This window comes from Marmota monax, unplaced genomic scaffold (assembly GCF_021218885.2).
Source record: "Marmota monax isolate L192 unplaced genomic scaffold, Marmota_monax_Labrador192_F-V1.1 WCK01_AAM20220418_F8-fsc00072, whole genome shotgun sequence".
NCBI classification, from domain to species: Eukaryota; Metazoa; Chordata; class Mammalia; order Rodentia; family Sciuridae; genus Marmota; species Marmota monax.
In genome coordinates, this window is record NW_026692356.1 from 9,755,843 (window position 1) to 9,767,273 (window position 11,431).

Here is an 11,431-nt window from a genome sequence, read left to right on the forward strand (position 1 = left end):
ATTCCCTGGTGATCTTTGTGGTATTTGGTTGATTTGTGGATGGCAAAGCTGTGGCTCAGACATCAGTATTGGCCCTAGTACCCAGCACAGCACTGGGTGGGTACTGTGGGTTCAATGAGAATTCTGTAAAGAAGCAGTGGCCTGCACCCTAGCAGGAGTTTGGGATGTTACAAACTCCCTCCCTCTTTCAGCCCCGGGGGTGTAATGGAAATCCCAGGCTGTGTCCCTTGAATAGGATCTGGCCAAGGAGATGGCTCTGGATAAAATGACAAAAGCTGATTGACTCTCAAACTTTCCTTTACTTCTTTTATGGCCTCTCAGAACCACAACCGCCTGTCCTGGGAGCAATGAAGGACTGACTCAGCAGGACCCTCCCTCGCTAGCCTTTTTTGTTCCAAGCTCAGTCTTTGGAGGAAGAGGAACTGAAAACAAGCCAGGAGTTCAAGAAGCCACTGGTTTTAATGGGGTGAGAAAGTAAGGAAGGTGGACAGTGCATCTCCTGGTCTCTGCTGTGGCAGGGTTGATGTGGGGGCGGGAGAGGAGCCTGGGATGCTCTCTCCTCAGGCCTGGGGTCAACAGGGAGGAGCTTGGAGAGGAGTGGGAGAGCTGTGCCTCTTGCCATGGGGAAGGAGAAAGGAGACAGAGTACAGGGGAGACTTTAACCTCCGACATCTGAGAAGGTTAGACAATACTGCACTTCTGTGCTTATGTACAGAGGAGAAGGGAGACTGGGTTGGCAGCAGGAAGGATCAGAGGGGCTCAGCAATGAAGCAGCCTGTGAAATACAAGCCTCCAGTGTCCCTGTCCCCCACCTCTGTGCCTGGTGTGCTGCCGTCCTGTCCAGCCTCTTCTGCTACTTTTTCCGCCCAATCTGCGCCATCAGGTGGGCATTGGCAGCTGCCTTGGCCCGCAAGTTTTTGGCCTTGGCGATGTCGAAGAGGATGTTCATGATGTTGGTGGGAACATCCAGGGACAGGGTGAACTTGGTGCGCCGGTCGCTCTTGGTCTTGTCCTGGTACAGCTTCCCCTTGTGCTGGGTTTGGGACAGGTATTTGTACCGGGTGTTTCCAGCTCCACCCCCACCCCCAGAGCCTGGGAAAGTCCTTTTGTCCTTGTCCTGCTTTTCCTCCTCCTCCTCCTTCTCTTCTCCTGAAGACGGGTCTTGACTGGGCAGGTAGTGGAAGCTCCTCTTGCTCAGCGGGGCCATGTCCTCCCACTGGCTCTGCTTGACCTCAGCTCGTGCTGTACTGAGGCAGTTGAAGACGGGCCTGGCTCTGTAGAACTTATAGGAGAGGCCGGCCCCCGGGTCCCCCAGGAGCAGCAGCAGGAGAAGCAGGAAGTGAGCTGGCACCAACATCTCTCCCTGCAGTAGAAAAGAGGGATGTGGGGAGGGGCGTGAGAAGAGCTGAGACCTCAGAAAGACAACGAGCAACATCCAGTGGTGTGTTGTCAGTGTTCTACTCAAAGATCCCCAATGCATGGTCCTTAGACTGGTAAGAGCAGCATTGCCTGGTCTCATTTGTTAGAAATGCAAACAATTGTCAGGTCTTTCCCCCAAACTAGCAAATCAAAACCTCTTGGGCATAGTGACCTGTTTTAACAACCCCTGCAGATGGTTCTGATGATCCCTAAAGTTTGAAAACCATCACTTTACTAGTATCTAGGTATTTTGTTTAACTCAGATTTGCGGATAGTCAGTGGCCCTGAAAGGGAATAAGAAATATGTTAATGAGCACTTAGTAGCCTAACTGGGTTGATTGGTATGGTGAATATGGTGAAGAGATTTTTTTTTTTTTTTTTGGTACTGGTGATTGAACCTAGGGGTGCCTAACCACTGAGCCACATCCCTGTCCCCCAACTTTTTAAAAATATTTTATTTAGAGACAGGGTTTCACTAAGTTGCTTAGGGACTTGCTAAGTTGCTGAGGCTGGCTTTGAACTCCTGCCTCAGCTTCCCACAGAGCTGGGGCTACAGGTGTGCATTACAGGTGTACACCTGGCAAGGACACTTTTAGTTCCCTCCTCATTGGCAAGGCTGATGGAGTACATTCTTACTGCTTCATGTCTAGGCTGAGCATCTAGTTACTGTTTCTGAGGCAGATCTTCAAGATGGGTCCCCTCCTACACTCTCCTAGTTTCTTCAGAACCATAAGCTTTGTGAACTTGGTTGGGTTTATTATAGTTTTCAGGAAGCAAAGTCAGTTTTGTATCTATGTGAGACCACGTGCCTCCCAAAGAGCTCCTAAGTTCTCCAATTCCAAGGCCTCCGTCTGAATAGATACCCCGTGTGCCTGGTTATTATTCCGACTGAGTGAGGGTGATGGTCCAGAGTCAATCGGAGCAGCTTCTGTCTGAGGATGTGTCCTTCTGGGTGAGGCCGCACACCTTCTTCAGGTGCTTATTCAAGGAACTTATTGTCCAGAGTGAGAAGGAGGTGCTCAGAGGCACGGGAAGATTGCTTACAGTGACCATTTGAATCTATTTACTTATTGATTTTAATAAGAAGCCCAGGGCTGGTGAATACCCCTCCAGATCAATACCCCTCCAGAGTTCACACTGTTTGGGCTTTAAATCACCATACATTGCTGTTGGCCCACCCCCACCACATCAGATAGAACTTCAGCTTTCCTTTTCACCCAGGAAGAGGCCCCGTGTTAAGCTATCCACGCTCCTCTTTCCAGTCTTGTTTACGATAACAGCACAGGGCTGTACCAGGTCATCAGAATTAGGCTTGTCTGTGGCCACTGGGAAAACTGTACGACGGGCAGAATTTGCCTCTGGTGCCCTGGGGCGGAACCTACCTGTACCTCAGGGCCCTTTGCCTGGTCTGTGGGCAAGTTTATTTCCAGCTTATTTACTTCATTGTCTTTCTTTATCATGCATGAGAACAAGTGGGGTCAAATGTCTGGATTTTATCTAAACCCTCCTCAAGCAAACACAGCTCTTCTCAGGCCTGGATGTACTGAAACCTAACATGCCTTGTTCCCTAGTCTCATGGTCAGAAAGAACCACCTCCTGGACTGTACTCTGAGATACACAGAGTGAAAGGTTCAACTTGACATTTGGGTATTTTCCTTGAACTTGGAATTTATTTAGTAGCTAACTATGGAACTCAGGGAAATTCTTGCCTTATGGGAGTTTTAAAAACTAACAAAAAACTGGAGAAGTAAATAAACAAGGGGATTCTCCTGAGTACTTGGCAGTGCCAGGCTGGCGTTGGACTGTTTTATTTTCTGCAGACGCAGGGTGGTGTAGTGCCAGGAGGACCTGGTGGTAAGAGGCCTAACTTCGAGACCCAGCTCTGCAGCTCTGTTGGTGTGATCTTGACCGGGCCATTTCCCAAAACATGTGTGGGAGGGGACCCAAGCCCCTTCACGTTTCTTAGGCTGTGAATGATGGTTGGGACTAGAACTGACTCTTAAAAAAGACCAGTGTCTAGTTCTCCAAAGGAGGATCTTTTAAATTTCTACTCTTTCATTTGCTACCAACACACACACACACACACAAACACACACACACAATAGTCAAAAAACAGCAACAAAAAACACTCCCCCAAACACATGTACATACACATGTATACATAAAAGCATATACACGTACATATCTCACACCTATACATGCTTAACACATGCATACACACGTATACACACATACACCCATATGCACACACGTACACACAAATGCACATATGTGCACTCCCTACTCACTTGGAGAGTGCTCTGCAGCACTTTCTGCTTTCTTAGGACTATTTCATTGTCCTTCCCATCTTCTTTCTCTGGACTACTTTTTATAATCTGTTTGTTCCTTTATTTTTATAAGAATTTTATAAGAATTTGAAGCTTTTTTTTAAAATCTAAGAACATTTTTCGTATTTTATGGCAAAATACATGAGCCTTACTTTAAATAATGCAAATGTGTGCACGAGGGAGGTTTGGGTATGTGACATCCTGCAGTGACACCCCTATATACTCTGGAATTAGACCTAGGCTTAAATGCCATCTTGTCTTTATTTGCCAGAAGGCCTTGGCCAGATTCCTTAGCTTCTGTGAATTTCAATTTCCTCACCTGGTAAATGGGGTAACAATAACTCCTTTATAAAGGGCAAGTGAAGGATTAAATTTAAAATGTCCATGTGTGAAGGCTCTTTGGTTGAAACAGGCACTCAATGTAGCCTAGTTCATGTCGGTTTAGATGGAAATAATCTCTGGGTCCCCTTAGGAGAAGTTATGGTATGCACAACTTTTTTCAGAGTGTATTTCACACCCCCCCCCCGCTCCCTGCCCCCCACAGCTGAGAGTCTGATGCTGCAGGTCAGTGTCCTTACTTTCTGTTCCTCTGGTTGCATACTGCTCTTTGCAGCTCATTTGCCCTTAACATAGTGCAGGTAAGCAAGTGGTTCTCAACTTCAGAGTGCCCTAGAATCTTGTGAAGGGATCATTCAAACACACACTGAGGGGCCTCATGCAGAGAGTTATTGGGTCAGCAGATCTGGGATGGGCCTGAGAACTTGTGATGTTGCTGCTGCTGCGGGTCTGTGGACCATGCTTCAAGTGCCCCTGTTCTTTGCATTCCAACTCCTCTCTGTCCTCCTTGTGACTGCAGGCCAGAGTTCCTGGAGGACATTTTGCAGTGCTGGATCCACAGTCTCTATGGAAAACAGACTTATTCTTTCCTTGAATATTGTGTTAAATAACCAGATTTTAGCTTTACCAAGTAGAAAGAATTCAGGTAGGTGTTCTGCATAAATCGGGTATGAACTATGATTAGTTGCTGTAGGCCTTGAAGGCATCTTAAAGCTTGGGAGCAATTTTGAATGGCTTGTGAATCCTGAAAGAGTTTTAAAACAGCCAGCTTAGAGAGGGTTAATACTGGTGAGAAGGTTGTGGAGAAAATGACCATCTCTCTGTTCCTCTAAACCTTTATTCCCTGTTTCTTTCTCAGATCACTATACCAGCTCTTGACTAAATGCCCAGGATCTGAGAGTTGTCACCTGTGAGAGCAGGGGATTGAATCTGAAGACCTTTTTCTTCCCCCTTGATTTTTTTCTTTTCCTAGTTTTGAAAGCAAGCAGTCCCTCTCCCAAAAGAAGAAGGAAATGATTTCTGTTCTCCTCAGGTGAAAGTCTGTGGACTCTGGAAGTTCATAGGAGGCTTTTGAGGGGCAGCCCCTCACCTTGATGTTCCTTCTATTTTCTCCCCAATAAAACATCTGCAGCAATCCAGGGGAGCAGCACAACAATGTTCTCCCCTCCTGACCTTTCCCCCTCCCCGGGACAGTGCTCTGCATTCACCCTCAACTACTGGGAATTTTCTGCAAGAACCACAAATATTGCTGAGAACTCAGATTACATTTTGTGTCCAAGTCCATTTCAGGGTAAATATTTATCCTGGGTAAATATTTGTTAAATAAACTGAAATTCAGATTAATATTTAGGCACTCAATTAAATCAATTTTCCCTTTGCAGGACAACTGTTTTAAATTCTCTTTTTAGGTATATAACCTTTCTGTAAATACATGCTATTACATACCACAGAGAAAAAAATGCTTCATAAGGCACACATTTTAAAAAAATTTTTGAAATCATACATACATATCTGGAGTCCATTGAGGGTCTCTGAACATGAAGGAGTTTTACCTAAATACTTTTCTACAGTTTTCCCAGGAAAAACTTGGGAAGGTTTCTCCCTTGCCCTGAGCTAGCCTCTGCATGTATCCCCTGGAAATGCCACTCATCCCAATTACCTGAGAAATTCACGGGGGCTGGGGAGGTAAGGTCCCTTTTAACTCTTCATTTACTTTTTCATATGTTTTTTGGTCAACTTGTAAATATTATGCCTTCATCAAATTCATTATCTTCTAATTTTTCAAATGCCAAGTCTGTCATCAAGAGAAGCTGCAAGAAGAAACTAAAATGTCCATGTGTAAAGGCTCTTTGGTTGAACCAGGCATTCAGTATAGCCTAGTTCATGTCTGTTTATATGGAAATAATTTCTGGGTCCTATGAGGAGAAGTCATAGTATGCACACAACCTTTTCAGAGTGTATCTCTCTCTCTCACTCTCTCTCTCTCTTTCTCTCTCTCTCTCTCTCTCTCTCTCTCTCTCACACACACACACACACACACACACACACCCAGAGACAATCTGATGTTGCAGACCTATAATCTTGCTGCCTGTTCATGGAGGGGATGCCAAAGGTGTCTAAATAATCCAACTGTGTTTGGGAACAAGTGTTCTCAAACACAGTTGGATTATTTAGACACCTTTGGCATCCCCTCCATGAACAGGCAGCAAGATTATATATATTATATATAACAATAATATATTATATATAACAGGCAGCAAGATTATACATATATATATTATATATAACAATAATATTCAATATTATTTATTGTCCTGGTGTAGCCAAGGGTAACAGACCTTCTTCTACAGCAGACCCTGGGTCTGGCTGTGGTAGGGTTGTGGGATTTGGAAAGATATCTCCTTATCCCCAGCAAGATGCAAAATTATAAAGCAGAGAGAGATACTTAGAACTATGAACTATAAATGATAGGGAAGTCCCTAAAGTCTATTCTGATCTTAGCTCTATATTGTCTAAAACATAAGCGCCCTTTGTGATCCTGGATATTTTTACCATCAAACTGAGAGGCTGGGGGCTAGGAGGCACACTCTGATTTCTTTCTGAGACTTTCTTTTTGGGATTCATTTGGATTTGTTTGAGGCTTGCATGTTAAAAGAAAAGAAACTCTCTACAAAGAAAAGACACACTTTGCTCCTCAGGTAATGTCTGATTCCTGAGCAAGTTTCTCCTCTCAAATTCTTCAGGCTCTTTTTCTATACCCTCTCCTGAAACAACATAGAGGGTTAAGATTTCCCTGCTTCCAGCCGTGGAAGTAACTAAGAATCATGTAGTTAGATTTCAGGGCAAAACTCTTCTCCTGCGTTTTTCTCTGTGGGTGCCTGAACCCCAACCATTCCTTTAGGTTCTTATAACAGGAATCTCCTAGGGTCTTAAAGAGATACAGTTCCTTCCGAGAGCTGTGGCAGAGGCAGCGAGAGACAGTTACCAGCCTTACATTCAGAGCACCTTTCAGGGGAAGAAAAAAATCAGGGGGCAGAGAAGCCAGGAGACAAATGGCACAGATTCCACAGCTTGCCTGGAGGGCAAACCAAGGCAGAGCTAGTCCCCATGTGGCCCAGTTTGTTTAAGAACACTGATAAGAAGTCGAACCCCAGACTAAACCATTTATAGACACTTAAGCTGAGGCTGCAGATCCTAAGGAACTCTTTAGCATTTTGAAAAGCACTATAGAAAAAAACTTTCTGAAATGTTTCAGACTTGTGTGGAGGGTTTATGTGGGACTCATATGAACACAGACCTGTAAGCAATTCACCCTGAAAGGAAAAGTGAGGGTTTATACCCTTCCCCTGAGGAGCACCGACAGCCAGGAGGAAATTGTCCCGTTATCGACAACAAAGGGCCATTGTAATATTTGTTCCACTCTCAAGAGAGTTTGTGTTTGCTAGAGAGCTATGTTCGGGGAGGATATGGCAAATGGGATTTTTTCAGAAAACTTGCACATCCAAGGTAGACATTAAATCTCCCTCCAAATGCTATGCTTCCTCTACTCTCCACAGGTGGTACTTAGTCATTGCAGATATACCCCACCATCCAACATTCCCTGTGATCCCAGAGAAGCAAGGCAGAAAGGACTCTGAGCTGGAACATTCTCTTGCCTCTTAACTTGCCTTGAGCTGGTTCCATAAGCTCTGAAGTGACTTCACCTCTCTGTGTCGGCTGCTGCGTTTACCTGCCTCTCAGGTACATCAGAGAGAAGGACTCTGGCTCATGGCATCAATAAATGCCTACGTCCTGGCTGCTCTGCAGGTGGTGTGCTCTCTTTTCCCTGCCACCCCACCCTGTCCCCAGTTTGAAAACTCACACCACGCACTGTTTTTCATGTCCACAGCTGAACTCTGTTCAGAAACATAGATTTGAATGAGCACCTTCTGCCTTAGACAGGCTTGCTACCTTTTGCAAAACAGGACTCTATGCCAACAAGGGCAGGGTCATTTTATCCCCTAAGAAACTTCCCTGGTCTCTTGGAGGCAATTTCTGCTGACTGAAAACAGACTGGGCCTGGAGTTCAGCTCACTCCCTCGGGCTCCCACCCAGGGCACTAGTTACTCTCATCTCTCACCTGTCTCAATGAGGCAAACACATTTATGCTCCATAAGTCAGTCCCTGCCACAGACTTACCTGTGAGTGGACTTCACTCTGGAGTGGGTGAAGCTCTCAGGGTGGTGGGTGCAGCTTCAGGGCCAGGAGATCTGCCCCAGGCACATCCCTGGAACTTCTGCCTGCTCTGGGGTCGGGGCTCCTTCTCCTCCGGTATTGTTCCTAAGTGGGCTGTGATCCTCCCTCTCTATGGAAACCGCTCCACTCCCTTGTGTATCTATATAAAAGTGACAGATCACTGGGTGGATAGTAATTCCAGACGTGCTGTCTATGCTGGGATGAGATTTCATTTAAAATTCAACCAGAGCCAGCTGTCCACGTCACAGAGATGACAGGTACTCTGTAGCCTCGACCCCTCCTACCCTTCCCGCTCCCCCGCCTCCACTTCCCTTTCTGCCCTAGCAACTTGCTTCATTCATTAAAATAATAATGAAAAACCCCACTGGTAAACTAAGAAGCAGTGTCTTCCAGGAGTTTTATGACTGATATTAGTTCTGAGGATTTCAGCCTCGCTTACATCTATCTCCCTCACTAGAACCCTCCTGTCGGAGGAACCAGGACCTGCTTTGAAATGAGGAAAGTGGTTTGGAGCTCATTTGCTGTCTGTCATTTATGTAGTTTCTGACTGCGCAGTGCTGGCTTGGTTACCTACATGGCCCATTATGTTTGTGCTGGTCCTATGCACTGTGCCCAGAGCTTTTAATGGGAAACCACATGATTTTTTTACTCACATATGCACCCCATATTTATTGAGCACCTAGTGTGTGCTGGTACTGCCTGACTCTCAGGAATTCAGGGTTAAGTGTTGGGGCCTGTCCATACAGGGCACTTGGGGGTGAGAGAGAGGTGAAAGCAGAACCTAATTTCCATGTACCAGAGGCAGTAGTTCAGCAGGGAGCGGCCTCGTCCACCCCAGACTGGTCTGTGTGCATTAAGAGAGGGGAGAGGCTGGGCTTCACCAGGCAGGGTGGTGGTTTGTGTGGGCAGAGCCAAGAGAGAGAGTCAGCTCGGAGGTAGGTGGCAGCAGCAGGCTGGGAGCTGTCCACCCTGAGAAGTGCTCTGAAGATGGGTCCAGGGGGTAAATTTTATCCCCTCCATCATGGGGAGATATGGGAGACTCCAGGTGGCTTACCCTTGGCTCACAGTCGAGGAAACTGAGTCCATAAAAGTGACTAACCAGGATCACGCAGGCCTGGGTGACAGTGGGGTGAAAACCAGGCCCCACGCTGACCCTGGACTCTTACATCCACCTCAATCCTTGGGCTGAGTGGATCACAAGGCAGCTGTGAGATGGCTGGGTCTCTTGGGCCTGCTGTCCAGACCACAGTCCTTACCCACATGGCTGCTCCTGCGGTGAGATTCTTCTAGATGCGAACTCCTGAGGTTTTCAAACCTCTCGAATGCCCACACGTATTTTAGGGAACAAATGGAGAGCTGCTTTTGACAAGGGCTCCAAAATACCTCTCCACCCCTAATTTTAACCTGTATGGAGATGTGCGATGGGGCCTCCTTCCCATTTCTTCTTCTGGAGCTGTCTGGGCTGGGATTCTCTAGAGATTGGAGGTAACATGAGACTAGATCTGCATTTTCATCTAAATTCATTATTTCATTCATTCATTTGTATATACTGGTCTAGGAGAAGGTTTTTAACTTTTCCACTTCAGATAATTAGGCGATGATGAAATTTATGTATGTCAAGAGTAGATTGTCTAATTCTGCTTTCCACCTGAAGAACTCTCAGATGCCAGGGACCAGTCTTGTGAAGATGCAGACATTGGTACCCTCAGGACAGAGTTTTCAACCTCAGCATGATTGACATTTGGGCCAAAGAATTCCTTGTTGTGGGGGCTTTCCTGAGCATTAAAAGGATATTTACCTGCCTGCATTAGACACCAGTAGTATACCATCTCATCCCCTCCTCCATTTGTGACAACCAAAAAGATCTCTGGACCTGTTCCCTGGGGGCAGAAGTACCCACAGTTGAGAGGCACAGCCCTGGAGTACAGGGTTAGGAAGACAATAAACCTTGGATTCTTTCCCTGTCAGTCTTTCTTGTTTCCTTAGGACTTCCCAGAACTCTCCAGATCATAGTCCTTACCCACATGGCTGCTCCTGCTGTGAGATTCTTCTAGATGTGAACTCCTGAGGTTTTCAACCTCTTGAATGTCCATAAGTGTTTTGGGGAACAAATGGAGAGCTGCTTTTGACTAGGGCTCCAAAATACCTCTCCACCCCCAATTTTAACCTGTATGGAGATGTGCGATGGGGCCTCCTTCCCATTTCTTCTTCCAGAGCTGTCTGGGCTGGGATTCTCTAGAGATTGGAGGTGACATGAGACTAGATTTGAGACCCTGAGACCAGACCTGTACTGGAACCAAGGCATCTGTGTGGCTGTGTGGCAGTGGCTGTCTTTGGAGCCCAGGGTCCCCTTGCCATATAGAGCAGGCTCGTTGGTTTCCACTGGTCCATCTGGGGTTGGCTTTGGAGTTGACCACTGACCTTTGCTAGCCCAGACAGAGTTCTACACACAATGCCACATACACTGGCCAGTGCTGAGGTGGGAAGAGAACCTTTCTTGGAGATGAAACCCTCATGAAGTAGTACTGTTTGCTTTACAACTTAAAACTGCCTCTGCTCGCATCTGTTGGGGGAGAGGCTTGGACGGTGTGAGGATGATTAGTGAAGAAACCCCCAGGTATCATTTCCAATAAACAATGATTTCCCTACCCACCACATCGCTGAAATATAAACAAGCCATGCTGCTTCGCTTGCACTTCTCTCCGGCCTTGGAGAGCCATTGGCATCTTTTATAAATTTAACAGCAACATTTAGAACATTGTTTGAGGGAGGTAAATACTCTGTAGAGAGTCTGTAGAGAGTTCGGGTGAGAAGAAAAAGCTGATCTGCTCCATAGAGGAATAGAAATGGCTCATCTATACAAAGCTCTATTTCTCCAAAGTTCTCAAAACACTGGCATAAATAATACAACTCCTTTCTCCCAGCCTGAGCTTGGCAGTAAAGGAAAAAGATAGGAAATACACATCAGGGAATTGCAAGAAAGCTTGATTTGTGGAGAAGAAGTTTTACCTTGGAACCAGGAAAGTCAGTTTCATTTCTTTCTCTGTGGCCAGCATGGCTATTTGATTTCAACTATCACTCAGTCCTCTGGTCTTCTGTTTCCTGTTTTACGA

The 11,431-nt window shown here is 46.1% G+C and overlaps 1 protein-coding gene across 1 annotated transcript; it reads right to left on the reverse strand.

Annotated features, from left to right (window-relative positions):
* Nucleotides 1-440: 440 nt before the first annotated feature.
* Nucleotides 441-8,506, reverse strand: Ucn3 (urocortin 3). Its single transcript, XM_046442425.1, has 2 exons — nt 8,262-8,506; nt 441-1,363 (listed from the first exon to the last, which is right to left on the reverse strand). The coding sequence occupies exon 2, from the start codon at nt 1,355-1,357 to the stop codon at nt 854-856; it is 504 nt and encodes a 167-aa protein (XP_046298381.1). The 5' UTR covers nt 1,358-1,363; nt 8,262-8,506; the 3' UTR covers nt 441-853.
* Between the last annotated feature and the right edge of the window lie 2,925 nt (nt 8,507-11,431).

Excerpts from the sequence above, each read along its gene's own strand:
- Ucn3 (XM_046442425.1), bottom strand. The coding sequence starts at position 1,357 with ATGTTGGTGCCAGCTCACTTCCTGCTTCTCCTGCTGCTGCTCCTGGGG.